This window comes from Eumetopias jubatus, unplaced genomic scaffold, assembly GCF_037043125.1.
Source record: "Eumetopias jubatus isolate StellerSeaLion01/CBP00866 unplaced genomic scaffold, mEumJub1_p1.0 scaffold_12, whole genome shotgun sequence".
In the NCBI taxonomy this organism is placed as follows: domain Eukaryota; kingdom Metazoa; phylum Chordata; class Mammalia; order Carnivora; family Otariidae; genus Eumetopias; species Eumetopias jubatus.
The window spans coordinates 92,413,917-92,428,558 of NW_028274818.1; the positions used below are offsets into that span (position 1 = coordinate 92,413,917).

General features: G+C 51.2%; 2 protein-coding genes across 6 annotated transcripts in view; one reads left to right on the plus strand and one right to left on the minus strand.

The window, feature by feature from the left end:
* Window positions 1-6,810, plus strand: part of KDM8 (lysine demethylase 8 (putative)) — a 44,067-nt gene extending 37,257 nt beyond the window's left edge. The window contains exons 8-10 of one of the 5 annotated variants that reach the window (XR_015769544.1): window positions 4,461-4,620; window positions 5,165-5,304; window positions 6,550-6,804. Coding sequence is in view for 1 of the 5 variants with exons in the window: in XM_088029056.1 (XP_087885182.1) it covers window positions 4,461-4,478 (18 nt within the window). In the remaining 4 variants the exon portion in view is untranslated. Of the gene's footprint in view, window positions 1-4,460 lie in introns of all 5 variants that reach the window. The other 4 variants (XR_015769543.1, XR_015769542.1, XR_015769545.1 and 1 more) reach the window with 4 other exon arrangements.
* NSMCE1 (NSE1 component of SMC5/6 complex) overlaps window positions 1-14,642 on the minus strand; it is a 39,306-nt gene that overhangs the window by 5,189 nt on the left and 19,475 nt on the right. Inside the window, exons 3-4 of the mRNA XM_028110036.2 lie at window positions 1,409-1,530; window positions 445-522 (exon numbers count right to left, since the gene is read on the minus strand). Coding sequence (XP_027965837.2) covers window positions 445-522; window positions 1,409-1,530 — 200 coding nt within the window. The remainder of the gene's footprint in view (window positions 1-444; window positions 523-1,408; window positions 1,531-14,642) is intronic.

Sequence of the window (14,642 nt, forward strand, 5' to 3'; positions counted from 1 at the left end):
TGCCGGGGAGGCAGAGCAGTGCCTCTCAAACGTGAAATGTGCCGTCGGGACACCTCGTTAAAACGCAGACCTGGATTCAACGGTCTGGGCGGGGGGGGTGGGGGTGGTGGACTGGGGACTGGGATTCGGCCTTTCTAGCAAGCTCCCTGGTGCTGCTGCTGCGGGTGTGGATCGTGCTGTGAGCACCAGGCAATAACACCTGTTCACCTGCATCGCACACCCAGAGGCCTGGTGCAAACCTAAAGAAGCTCTTCCTTCCTGAGCAGCCATGGTGCCCTCCCGTCATCACCTGGTGGTGGTGAGCTGCCCAGTGGCCCCCCCTGCACGTGGCCACCTGGGGCAGCAGTGGTGACCCTCCAAGATCACAGTTTCCATTTCTAATGATGGAAGACAGCAGGTTTCCCATAAGAAGCCCGGCCGATAAACAGGAGCTACTGTACTTACAGCCTTTCTGAACAGATCCAGCTCATTCTCTGCAAAATCTGAGGCCATTTTGGAAACAGAAGTGGTCGCCAGATTCACCTACAAAAGAGGTCAGCGTGGCAGTCAGGCTGGGCCCCTCCCTGGTCACTGAGCGCCGGTGTCCAGGCGCTGCCGGCCACAGGGCTGGATCTGTGACCAGTCCTACGTTAAACTTCAATCTCTAGCTCAGTCAGCATGTCTGATTCTCAGAGATTCTTAGAACTCCAAAGGTGGTGGAGTATCTTCCAAACCCAGATACATTTGGGGAACTTGTCTGCATGCCTAATGGAGCTTCACAAGCAAAAGGCACTGAGAAGTCCAGCAGTAAACAAACCCGATTTACCGATTTAACCCAGCATTTCCACAGTTATTTGATGCCACAGCCCTTTGGCCCTGGAAGAGTGTGGGAGTCCCTGGCCAGCGCCCCTCGCTGGGTGGGCCTGGCTGGTGGGAGCCCGGCCTCCTTGGATGGGCCTGCGGCAGTGCCCTGGCCCAGGCGGGGGCTTTGTCTGCTCTGCCCGCCTGTTTCTCCCCTCGCTTGCTGGCCAGGAGGGACACCGGAGCCCAACAGGAGGCCCAGATGGCTCTCAGTCCCAGCGCGCCACACATTCTTCTCTCAGCGTCCATGCCTTATTCTAAATGAAAAACCACTTTCCTCCCTTTAATCCTAGTACCGCACACATTTGAGGGGACTTCTTGCGTTGAACTGTCAACACAACCTGTCTCAGGCAGGGGCTCGGTTGGGGCAGTGAAGTGAGCATCGGGCTGACAGCCCCGGCCCTGATCATGGCACAGGACACTGACAGTGGCGCCGGTGGCCCCGGGCGGGCAGGGCGACCACGCTGGGCTGGGTCTGTGTCTCCACTGCAGGGCTGCTGGGGCGGGGGTGCCTCCACCCACCGCAGTTCCGCATAGACGCCGCGAGAGGGCGCCGGCGTGCACTCACCAGCGCGTAAACGGGTCTCCCGTCGTCTTCGGTGGCTCCTTTCTTTATCTCAATATACAAGGACTCCAAGACACTGTTAATGTTGTTGATAAAGTCCTCCAGCTCCTCCACGGTGGCAGTGCCTGGAGAGAAACGGGCCGGGGCGGGAGCGGGGGAGGCATCAAGAAGTCATTACATCCACCTGAGCCTGTGACAGCAAGGCCAGGAGTAGGTGAAGGCCCAGCCCTCTTGGGTCAATGCCAATCGTGTGGCTTCTTCCTTCCTCGAGTATGCAGACAGGGGAGGTGCTGTGAGCAGGAAGGCGGGCGAAATCGTGTCTGAGCCTGCCCAGCTCTTCCCGTCCTTGCTGGAAGCCCCCACCTGCTGGCCGCCCCCCACCGCCCACTATGCCCCTCTCCGCACACTTCCCCACAAGGAGCCTGTCCCTGTGCAGCCTCACCTGTGCCGGGTCTGTCTCTATACCCTCTTCCCTTTATCCGCATCCAGACACATACTGAATACTCCCGTGCCAGCCCATGTGCTGGGCCCCAGGGGCGGGGTGGCAGCGGTGAAGACTAACAATGACCAGCCCAGGGTAAGAGTACCAACTCACAGCGCAACGCTGCCACCCGCCCGCCCCCGCGCTCCGGGAGAGGCCCTGCACCAAGCACTTTCCAGTCATTAGGCCATCGTTCCAGCAGCCTTCCGAGGCAGGCACCGGTGTCCTCCTCCAGCTCGGCGGCCAGGCCCAGGTGCACGGGGGCTGACGTGCCCGCACTGCACCCCCGGGCTCAGCAGCGGGAGCCCAGCAGCACAGCCACGGCCCGGGCTCTGACCCGTATGCTGTCCCGCCTCCACGCTGCCCGGGGCTGCACAAGAAAGCCCCCTCCACTGTCCTCAGGCCGCCAGTCCATAGATGAGGGGTATGTACAGAAACCGGGAGCAGGGAAACTGGGGACAGAAGAGGTCCAGGGGCCAGGGAGGCTGCAGCGGGAGGCAGGAGTCCCATGTGCAGGGCCCTACCGCCCAGCAGAGGGTGGCAACGGGGAGCCTTTCAGACTCGGAAGCAGAGAAAGGACATGGTCAGCTCTGTGTCTTGGAATTACCCTTTTGTGTACTGTGATACTTTTTTAAAGAAAAAGTATTTATTACTGTTTTAACTTATTAAAATAATTTCAACAGATTTATGAGGAGAAAAAGCCAGCATACAAGCAATGTGATACCACTTATGTTAAAACAACGATAAAACTAATGAAATACCACAGGAAAAAGGCCTGGAAGGATACCCATGAAGCTGATGGCCAAGGCCACTGCTAGGAGGGAGACGCAGATGAGGGGGTCAAGCCCAGGGCACTTATCTGTGTTTGACTTCCTACAGAGAGAGAGATTTCTAAGCTCCTTGTGTACCTAAGGATTGTTGAAGGTTATAAAAAATGACCGGTCACGCTGGTGGCAGTGAAGGTCCCAGCCATGTGGGCCATGCAAGGGACAGTTCTGACCCGGGCAGAGGGGGCCCCAGAAAAGCTAATGACAAAGACCAGGACAATCATACTAACATGCAAATCACAGCAGGGATCAAATCTTCCTCTTTAAGTAAACTTATTTAAGTAAAAAAAAAAAAAAAAAAGCCCTTTAAATAAGCAGTCAGTAGTAATAAATAGGTGGTGCATGGACGTGGGACAAACCACGAGGACAGTAGGATGATGGAATTCGGCCCCAGCTGCACGAGCAGAGGCGGACCCAAGTGGTACTTCCTGTCCCTTTCCGAAACGCCTCCCTCCTCTTCACCCCCACTTCTGCCTACAGAAGGCAACTCAAATAGCACTTTTTTCCACGAAATGTTCTCTGCGGCCTCTGCCCTCCTTCCTCTTCCACATGGACGGTGTGCACTGCGTGGGGGCCTGGGCTTAGGCAGTGTGGCCAGGAAGCTTCTCGGCGGGCGGGCAGCCCTTTCTGCCGCAGCGCACCCGACCCTGGGAAGCTGGCTGCATGGCAGTCGGGCCTTCAGGGCCGCCTCTCACTACCTGGGGCGGGGGGGGGGGGTGTGACAGGGCCCTTCGTGGGCAGGAGCTTCTCCGTCCACCCAATATGACACAATGGCAAGTCCCACCTCCCTCCGAAAGTGATAATGCACATTTTCCACCGAAAAGGCCACTCTTCGGTATGGTTCAGAAAAATGTACCCTGTGGGCTGATCACAAACACTGCAATAGGGTGGACTTTCCAGATACCTCGTCTGCATGGAGATGAGCTAATAGCCACTCTGCGCTTTCCCCTCTCCCACCCCTCCGGCGTGCTGTCCACTCTCATTTTTCAGAAACATGCATGTTTTCACTGAACAACAGCAAAAAACCCCAAAAGACCAAAACAAAAATGAAAAAACGCACTTCCTATCACCATTGCTGCAGGAACCTGCCACCTGCTCAAGTGCTCACGTTCCCTTGCCTCCTCGGTCTCTGACCACACGGCTTCCTATGTCAAGGGCATGTCCGCATCGCCGCCCGCTGCTGACACTGTCTGTGTTTCTCACTCCCTGTGCCATACTATCTCCTTCTCAATGGGGAGAATACACTTCTCTGGTGTTCAGGAACACCCCCCACCCGACCTGAGTTTTGGGGGCAACAGCATGGTGCCGTGGGGCCACCCCGCCTCTCTGGGGGTCCTCAGGTGGGTCTCGCCCTTTCTCTCATCCCTGAAGGCCGCCCACTGCCTCACTCCAACTTCACGAGTCTAGAACACATCCCTCTGACTCTTTCTAGGGCCACCCCTCACTCCAACCCCCCAGCCTCCCACTCCCCCGACGTCCTGGGCACGCCTCTCCGACCAGACCAGCTGAGGGGAGGTGCCCGTGCTGGCCTCCTGCAGCTCCCAAGCACTGCCTTCCCCGATCACCCGGCTGCCCCAGTTACTACATCTGGCCGCCCCACTCCTGGGGTCATCTGGTAACATTTGACTGCCAATAGCCATTTCCATCTCTAACCAGACCTTAGCTTTTTCTTTTTTTTTTTTTTTAATTGTCTTTCCCCGAAAAGTGTGATCTGGGGAGAAGAATAATTCCAGGTACCCTTTTCCAGAGAATCGGAAGGCAGTAGTAAGCTGACGGGACCAGAACTGAGATCAGGAGGAGTGGCCCCAGACCCCGTGCTCAGCCTATCAGATGGACACTCTCAATCTAGGAAGGGACAAAAAGGAGAGCTCGAGGTGGTTCCAGCTCGGCCACCAGGAGGTGGAAAGGTGGGAAGATGGCTTTGGCCGGAAGGTCGTCCTGTGTCCTGGTGCCCTCTGGGTCCTGCCCATTCACCAGTCTGGCCCCTGGTCCCTGTCCCCAGCGCCCTTCCAACATGGTTCTTTTAAGCTCGGCCAGAACTGGGTCGCTTGCTTGCTACCAAGCTCCCCGACGGGCCCGTCAAGTGTCACGGGTACACGGGACTGGTGTTTCCCGACTTCCAGTCCTCTAAGGAGCTATTTGCACGGCCATGCCCCCACGCCCTGCCCTGCTCCTGAAGCCTAGAAGCTCCAGTCTGCAGATCTGTATAAACACCCTGGGCCAAAGGACAGTTAGAGGATCCCTTGGGCCCCAATATCCTATAAGGCCATGGTCATGATAAAGTGCCTAAGATAAAAGGCTGAACCACGCACTTCTGAAGCAATTATTTCCAGCCTTAGTCCTGCCATGTTGACGACTTAAGAGAATTAATTAATAACATCACTCCTCCCTTCAGAATTGCAAACCCATTGAGAAAAAAGACAGGCTTCAGCTAAGTATCAAAGTTACCAGATTTTTTTGCAGGTTGAGCTGGATCAGAGGCTGGGTCCCTCAACACCACGGACCTGCAATCAGCATCATGGGAGGACCAGCTCCAAGAAGTGACGAGCAAGGCCCCAGACCCCCCACCACCGTCTCTTCTCAGAGAGCAGGTAACTCCCGAAACCGGCACGTGGCACCACGTCCGAACCAAGCAGAGGTCTATGGATCTTACGAGGCCCCTGGGTCCTCTCTCCATGGGAACAGGGTGTCCCTGGGCCTTCCTTGTGGGCTGGGGCAAAGTTGCTCTAGATGAGCTACAAACAGGAAGCCTACAAACATGTGGCTGTAATTCACCGGAGTGTGTGCTGGGCACTGCTCACTCGCTTGCTTCACGTCATCACTACCAGAAGGGCTCCAGAATTCGAGTCACGAATAACATCTTGATATGCAAGAGGCTTGGAGAGAGTCCCCATCACTCAGCAAGGGCTCCCAGGCCGGCCTGACCCCACATCCCGAGCACGAAGCCACAGGGCCTCAGCAGAGCAGAGCAAGCCTTCTCTGGGAACACACACCCTGCCATGTGAGGGGCCGAAAGGCCAAGGCCCAGGAGAGGACAAAAGAGCTCTTTCTTTAGTAGGAAATGCCCTTCCAATGGGACAGTTCAAGAAAGGGAACTCCGGGTAGTCCCCAGGCCGGGGCGGCACCACACAAAAGGGGCCACCGTTCCTCTGACAAGCCGGGCTGCTTCATTTTGAGAGACTGCTTTTTCTGGCTACTTTTGTATCTATTCTCTCCTTTTCTCTTAAAATTCAATTAAATCTCTTCTTGCTAATCAGGGTCCCTGCTTTTCAGGAGGCTAGTGGAACCGGGGGTTCACCGCACACTTGGGCGGCAGGCGGTCAGGAAGTCTGCTGCCCTAACTTCTGAGCAACAAATAGTTTTGTTCCAAACTAGGCAACTATAGATAGAAAATGCTATTTTTAGGCAGAGGAAATAACAGCAAAAAATAAGACCCCAAGGGACCAAACCACTTGTGGGCCAACTCGCCCTGTGACAGGCCCCTCACCTGATGGGCCGGCTGGGGGTGGTCCCCCTGAATGTGGCGCTGGGGAGGGGGCAGGCCAGGCCCCAGGTCGGGCATGGGCGCTGGGGCACACCGGGGGCTGGGAAAGGCTGGTGGGCAGGGACACAGGGCCAGACAGGCTGTATAAGGGGTCACATCTCAGCCTGTGACCTTCCCATCAACTGCCTGGGAAAAGGACTCTGGACACTCCGGGGCGTGTAAGAAAGACAGGAATGGACAATGATGCCACTTCCAAAGTCTGGCCAGTCGAGGGCGCTGGAAGAGCAGGGAGGGAGGGGGCGGTCTTTCACGTGGCCAGTACGTTCAATAAGTAATTCTTTTATCTGTGTAGCAGTGCACCGTGTACCCCGCTTCCACCCCCTCGTGATCTCATCAGAGCCTCGTGAACAACCACGGAGGCAAGCCGGATACAGCAGGGTCTGGGCGCTTCCACAGAGAACACCAAGGGTCACGGAGCTTAAGGGCTTACCCAAGAAACCAGGGCCAGTGAGGGACGGACTACAGATTGGCAATCCAAGGGCTGGCCTTTAGTTTTTGGTACAGTGACAAAAGGACTTGAGCATTCATTCAAATAAAGTTTTGCTTAGATACTTAACAATGTCATGAGAATTACTTCAAAATAATAAGGGTTAAGTACGTAGCAGATGTGTAGATAAAACAAGATTAGTTATGAGTTGCCATTTTAGCTGGGCGATGGGCTTCATTGTATTGGTCTACTTTTTTTGTTTGACTTTTCCCATTTAAGGGTAAAAAAAAGGTATCTCAATCCTCACCAACAATGTGACCTGATGCCTTCACCCTCAAGTTTCTGAATCCAAAAAGAGAAAAATGGCAGTGCCCCATGACAAGATAGATGAGCTCAGGCCTCTGATGGTACAGAGGGGGCTGGGGGCATGGACGGTCTTTGAATAACGGGCTGTTCTTTTTTTTTTGAAGATTTTATTTATTTATCTTACACAAAGAGTGAGAGACAGAGCAGGGAGGAGGAGGCAGAGGGAGAGAGAGAGAGAAGCAGACTCCCTGCTGAGCAGGGAGCCCGACATGAGACTCAACCCCAGGACGCTGGGGTCACGACCCGAGCCAAAGGCAGCCGCTTAACCGACTGAGCCGCCTAGGCGCCCAGTGATGGACTGTTCTTAAATCTGCTTAGAGAGCTGTTTCCAAGTACACAGAGATCTTTTTTTTTTTTTTTAATCTAACTTTAGTTAGAAAGTCTGCTCTTTGACCCATCGGCCAGGCCCCTCACCAGAGCTCTGTGGGTCAGTGCTCCAGTCAGCAACTGAACGGTGCTGCCTCTTTGTCACTAAGGTGCTAGGGCAGGCGGCACCCTGAATTACAACGTAAGTCATCAGAAACTTGAGCCACTTTCAGCAGAACTTGACTGTTGATGCTATTAATTGCATTTCACTGCATCTCAGCCTTTGAACACAGGTGGGCCACCCACCGTTGAGACCAGAGGCGGCCTCCATTCCCACCACCCCAGGAACCTCTGGGGCAGATGAAGGGGCTCTGTGGGGACTGACTGCCCACCTGCTAAAAGCAAACTGGCTTGGCTCTATCCCTGGTGCGTAAGCTTCCTCCTCTCCGGGTTTCAGCTGAGCCCAGCTTGTTGGTCCTGACAGAATCGGATGCCCACAGAGGCCAGGCAGAAGCCCAGATGGGGACAAGAGCAGATGCAGTGGGTGATGTGGAGGACACATGTCCCACCAAGAGCAGCGGGACTACTCTGCTTCAGCCACATGCCCAATCTTCTGATTTTTATGAGAAATCTCCCGGTTGGTTGGTTTTTTAACGTGGTCATGAGTTTTTAAAACACTATAGGGCAAACAAACTGTGCCCGTCAGCTAGATACCACTGACTGTCCCCGGTTTTCAAATTCTGATGTGGGCTGGGACCCTGCCATAAAGAGACATGATGACTAATGGGGCCACTCTGTTCCCTGACCCACCAGATAAGAGGCTGTGGGCTGAGCTGTGAATAACTCAAAGGAACAGACTGTGTCACACTCATTCTTCTGAGTACAGACATACCTCAGAGGTAACACGGGCTTCATCCCAAACCGCCACAATCAAGCAGCATCACAGTAAAGCTAGTCAAGTGAATTTTTTGGCTTCCCAGTGCATATAAAAGTTACACTTACGCTACGCTGTCATCTACTAAATATGCAATGGCACTATGTCTAAAAAAACAATGCACATACCTTCATTTAAAAATACATGATTGCTAAAAATGCTGAGCATCATCTGAGTTGTCAGCAAGTTGTAATCAACAGGATCCCAGATCACTGTAACAAATATAATGAAAACATTTGAAATAGTGCCAAGAATGACCACAATGTGACACAGAGACAGAAGTATGCTGCTGGGAAAAAAGCACCAACAGACTTGCTTGCTGTGGGGTTGCCACAAACCTTTGATTTGTAAAAAAAAAAAAAAAAAAAGCAACATGTAGAAAGCGCATTAAGCAAAGTGCAAGAAAAAGAAGTATACAGACGAGGAACAGACCACAAATAAGAACAGGACTCTGACCCACCATCTGCAGCCACCAGCCCAGAGAAGCAACCCCTCATCTACAGTAACCAGCCCTGGAAGCCAGCCCACCACCTAGAAGCCAGCCTTCTAGAAAGTCAGACCACTACCTCTAGCAACGAGTCCCGGAAGCCCGATGATAACCCGCGTGGTAACTGGTGCATGATGACCAGGACCTGCTTTGTAACTGACGGCTTCCCTAGTTTTTGGTTCCTGCTTCCAACTTAGGACCAACCACAGAAAGCTGTCCTGCTTCGAGGTAACCAGCCCCCAGCCTCCAGTCAGGGCACACCCAACACCTGCCAGTGGGTCTCTGCCAAAACACCAGTGAGGGGCCTGCCTCCCTTGCCACAGCAAGCTCTGAACAAGCAGCGTCTGCCTATCCCCATTTGGGTGGTCTTTGTTTAGGTCCACATGCAAGACTCAGCTCAGTGCCCTGCTCCCGGGAGGCATGAACGAGGTGGCAGAATGGTGTGTGCAGGCCCAGGGTGCTGCGAGCGGGGACTCCGGCCACTTTCTCCAATTCTCCTCATCCCTGGAGTGTGGACCAGCTTCCCACAGTCTCCTGGGAGACCGTTCGTAGCCCTCTACCCCTGTCCACCATACACAGCCAGAACAGGGCCAGGTCCCGGCACCCCCCTCTCCGCACAGCCACTGGGGGCTCCATCACCCTTAGCCACACTCCTTTGTGATCCCAGCGTGAGCCCCCTTGCTCCACACTCCCATCACGTGGGCCTCCTGCCTGCCCACAAGGCCCCTCCCCAGCTCAACATCCACACTTGTGACTTCCTTCCATTAGGACATAGGGACCACACTTTCTGGATTTGGGGAGAAAATGCCAGCATCAGAAATTCAGCCCTACGGTCTAAATCACCCTATGTATCAGCACTATGAATCTTCGGATAGTCACTACCCCCACACCCCATCCCCAGGATGTGGGGTCAGATGACATGGGAAGGGTCACACAAGAAGGAAGCGGCAGCAAGTAGCACGTACTGAACATGCCCTAGGAAGCACTCTGTACCAGGCACATAACAGAAGTTTCCCTGTTTAACCCTCATGACTTTTCCATGAGGTAGGTAAGATTTCCTTTCGAAAACAGAAAGCTGAGAACTTCTCCAAGTCTCTGACTGGGACCTCTGTCCTCCCTGGCCCTCCACTAGCCACACAGAACCTCCCTCGTGTTTGAAAACCGGTACAAAATGCAATCCAAAACCAATGATATCCATGCTTAGAAGAGTGTGGAGCACCCAGAGGTCCTGGCTCAGGAAATCTGTGCTGGCCACCGGGGTCTGTCCCACCCTGGGGGCTTCACCACACACAGCCGAGAGTGGGCTGGGATCTGGACCCCTTGAGTCCTTCAGGAGCCAGGGGCGTGAAAGCAACATTCACTTCCTCGTGGTTACGGAGCTTACTGAGCCCAGAGAGTCCTGTGGAAGCACAAACAGCCACCTGTTGTGAAATTCTGTATGTTCAGAAATCCACCCAGTTACATTGCAGAGGTGACTTCATGTTAGTTTTCTGCCACTTTTCAGTTACGATCACATCCCTAATCCCCCTTGATTAACTGGGAAGGCGGGCAGGCTTGGACAGTGGCAAGCTCATTAACTGTTCCTCACAGCCAAAGGGGACAAATGTGCAATGAAATCATTAAAAACAGGGGGAAAACTGCTTGGGAGCCAGCTTCAAGTGATCACAGAGTCCTCCCTGGAAAGAGAAGATGCTTACCAACACGACCACACACAGGATGGAACACTATGCCAAAGTGTCAACCATATCGTGGTGACTCACCGGTAGCGCGCACCGCCTAATGATATGCAGGGGTCCTGACAGGGCACTAACACAGCGGGGCAGACGGAGGACAAAACAGGACAAAAACAGAGCCACGGGGAAGGCAGGTAGAAGGTCTGACAAACACGGAAAATACCTGTCTAACCCCAGTGTTCCTCTCCTACTGTGCTCAGCAGTCTATTTTTGGTACGTGCATTTCGGTTAACTGGTTTTTTGGCTTGAACACCGTCCTATTTATTCTGCTCCCTGAAATCATGTCAGATCTTCATTTGTTTTGTTTATTTTTATTTTTAAAAGATTTTATTTATTTATTTGACACAGAGATAGAGAGCACAAGTAGGCAGAGCGGCAGGCAGAGGGAGAAGCAGGCTTCCCGAGGAGCAGGGAGCCCAACGCAGGGCTCGATCCCAGGACCCTGAGATCATGACCTGGGCCGAAGGCAGACGCTCAACCGACTGAGCCACTCAGGCGCCCCTCTTCATTTGTTTTAAACTAAAATTTGAGATCGTTTACCCAGTTTGTCCTTAGGACCGCAGATAATTGAAAAACCCACTAAAATGAACATGTAAGAAGCATCACGAATTACAAAATGCGAGTGTGGGGCATCTAGAACAGTACCTCACGGCAAGCTGGAAACCACTACAAAATAAATGAAGTCAGGGAAGAAACCCCACTGGATGCTAAATCCAGCAGGTACAAGTGGGATATTTACTTTGTCTCAAAGAACCGCCCTGTAAAATGCTTCTTACTCACACAGGAAGGAGTAACCTTACAGTGCAGACATCGTCTTCACCGACATCGTTATACCACCAGACAGGAGGCAGAGGGAGCACTGCTTCTGCAACACGTCTGCAAAGGTAGAAAGCATAACCAGAGCCGAATGGGGAGGAGGCACAGACCAGCCCGAACTGAGGGGCAGCCTGCCAACAGCAGTGGCCACCGGGCATGGGGTGGCTTGGCGCTCACAATGTGGCTCATCCAATTCAGGTATGTCCCAAGTGCAAAATACATTCTGGATTTTGAAGACGTGATATTAGAAAATGGAAAAGATCTCATGAATCATTTTTTACATTCGTTACAGGTTGAAAATGACGGTATTTGGGATATTAATTACACCTGTTTCCTTCTACCTCTTTTAACGTGGCCCCCAGAAAACTTTAATTACCTCTGTGGCTCGCGTCAAATTTCTAGCAGCTCTGTTTTACGCAATAATTAACCTGTAATCTTCAAAAATGTCAAAGTCATACAAATCAAGGAAAAGGCTGAGGAATGATTCCCAATTGAAGGCACCTAAAGAAACGTACATAACTAAATGAGACACGTACCCCTGCGGCAGATCCCTTGTCTAAACGAGACAGTATTGAGAGAACTGGAAAACTCCAGTGGGGTCTGCGGATGAGAGGGCAGTGATACATCAGTGTTAATCGGTCCTGATGTGAATGGTTATCCCAAGAGGATTTAGGAGGATGTCTTTGCGAGAAGGACACATTCCCTAGAGAATTTAGCAGTGATGGCACTTCAAATTGGAAACTCTCAAATGATCCAGGGAATTAATACTTCCTTGTACTATCCTTACAGCTATCCTGTGAATTTGGAATTATTTCAAAATAAAAAATAAGTTTAAAAGGCTCCCCGAAGAGCTACAGGCAAAGAAGGCCCTCAGCAAATGTGCCACTGATTCGGAAGGCCGCATTTGGCAGTGGTAGGGCCGGAGCTGATGCGAGAAGCAGCTGGGTGCTGGAAGGCTGGACCTGGTGATTCCCTAAAAACCCAACCTGTTCAACCGAAAAACAAAAGACCAGACCCAAAAACATTTTAACGAGGGCTGGAAACCAGAATTATTGCCATGCAACTTGTGGGCTATGGCAAACTTTTGCTTCTGTTCAGTAACGCCACAGGAGAAATGAAATACCAAGAGTCAGGCTCTGGTTTGGGGCACCCTTAAACCCTGTGCTGGGCAACACCACTCCATGACGAAAGGGCCTTGGGCCACTTGTGAAGGTTTCAGAATTCAGGCTTCCATGTTTGTTCTGTTTTCCGGGAAACTGAACCAAAGAAACTTTCCATGGCTACCTGACTACCACATAACTACTTCCCAACTCTCTTGTGAGTCAGACTTCAAGAAAGGTGCCCCTCCGGGTAAACCCTGGATACAGGACAGAAGGGATCTATTTCCTGAATGCTACATCTATTTTCTTAGAGGCCCACACAGATGAGGCAGGGCCTCACCAGACCAAGAGAATGAGCTCTATCGCGTGAACCTGATTATCCCCTACATTTAGCCATCCTGGGGATGTACAGGCTTTAAGCACATGCCACACAATACATTTGTATTCTCCACAAATAACTCCGGGTGCCAGGTATCTCCAGCCCCGCTTCACAGCTAGGAAAATGGAAGCTCTGAGTTTTAGCAACCTGACCAAGGTTATACAGCTACCATATAATAGCAAAGTGGCCTTATATTCAGATTTTTAAAAACAGCTTTGGTGGGGTATAATTGACATACAATGAACTGTATCTATTTAAAGAGCACAATTTAATAGGTCTTGACATATGTATACACCCCTGAAACCGTCACCACAATCAAGACAACATACCCATCACCCCCCAAAAGTTCCCTCATGCCTCTCTGTAATCTCTCTCACCCCCACAAGCCTCCCCTACGCCATCCCCAGGCGACCACAGACCTTTCTGTCACTCCAGCCCAGTACACATTGTCTAGGAGTGTATGTTAACAGATTCCTACAGCACATAATCTCCTTTGCCTCGCTTCCTCCACTCAGCATATAATCACTTTGAGATTCATTCATACAGGAGTGTGTAGCACCAGCTCATTCCTTTTTACTGCTGAGTAGTATTCCATCAGACTGATCATCCCACAGCCTCTTTATCGGTTCGCCTGTTGATGGGCAGCCAGGTGTTTCCCATTTTCGGCCATTACAAGCAAACCTACTCTGAACATTTAGGTACAAGCCTTTGTGCAGACATGTATCTTCATTTTCCTTGAGTCTAAAAACAACTACTTGAAACAGAAATGGCTGTGTCATGAAAGTGCCCATGTTTTTTCAAAATGACTATACCACTTTAGATTCTGACAGATGGAGTGCCAGTTCCTCTATTTTCTCATCAACACTCGGTATGCGATCTTTTCAGTATTAGCATGGGCATGTAGTGTACCTCACTGTGGTTTTAGTTTGCATTTCCCTAATGAAGTGGAGTACTTTTCGTCTACTTATTTGCCATCTATATATCTTCTTTGGTGAAGTGTCCAAGTCTTCTGCCCATTTTTTTTCAGCTGTATGATCAGGGAGTTCTCTACATATTTTGGATACAAGCACTTTATTGGATATATGATTTGCAATCTTTTCTCCCTGTATTTTGCTTGTCTTTTTACCCCCTAACCAGTGTATTTTAAAGAGAAGTTTTTCATTCTGAAGTCTACAATTTATCAACTTATACTCTTATGGGTCACATCTTTGTATTGTATCAAAGAAATCTTTGTCTAACCTAAGTTCACAAAGGTTTTCTCCTACATTTTCTTCTAGAAGTGTTATAGTTTCAGGTTTTACACTGAGGTCTCTGACTGATTTCGAGTTAATTTTTGTGTATGGTGCAAAAAGCATGGCTTGAGGTTCATTTTTTAAAAGATGGGGTATCTGGGGCACTTCTGATCAGTGGAGCATGTGACTCTTGATCTCAGGGTTGTGAGTTCAAGCCCCTCGGGTGTAGGGATTGCTTAAAAATAAAATCTTTTAAAAAATAGGGATGCCTGTCAGGGAAATCCAAATCAAAACCTCAATGAGATACCACCTCACACCAGTCAGAATGGCAAAAATTAACAAGTCAGGAAACGACAGATGTTGGCGGGGATGCGGAGAAAGGGGAACCCTCCTACACTGTTGGTGGGAATGCAAGCTGGTGCAACCACTCTGGAAAACAGTATGGAGGTTCCTCAAAAAGTTGAAAATAGAGCTACCCTACGATCCAGCAATTGCACTACTGGGTATTTACCCCAAAGATACAAATGTAGGGATCCGAAGGGGTACGTGCACCCCAATGTTTAGAGCAGCAATGTCCACAATAGCCAAACTGTGGAAAGAGCCAA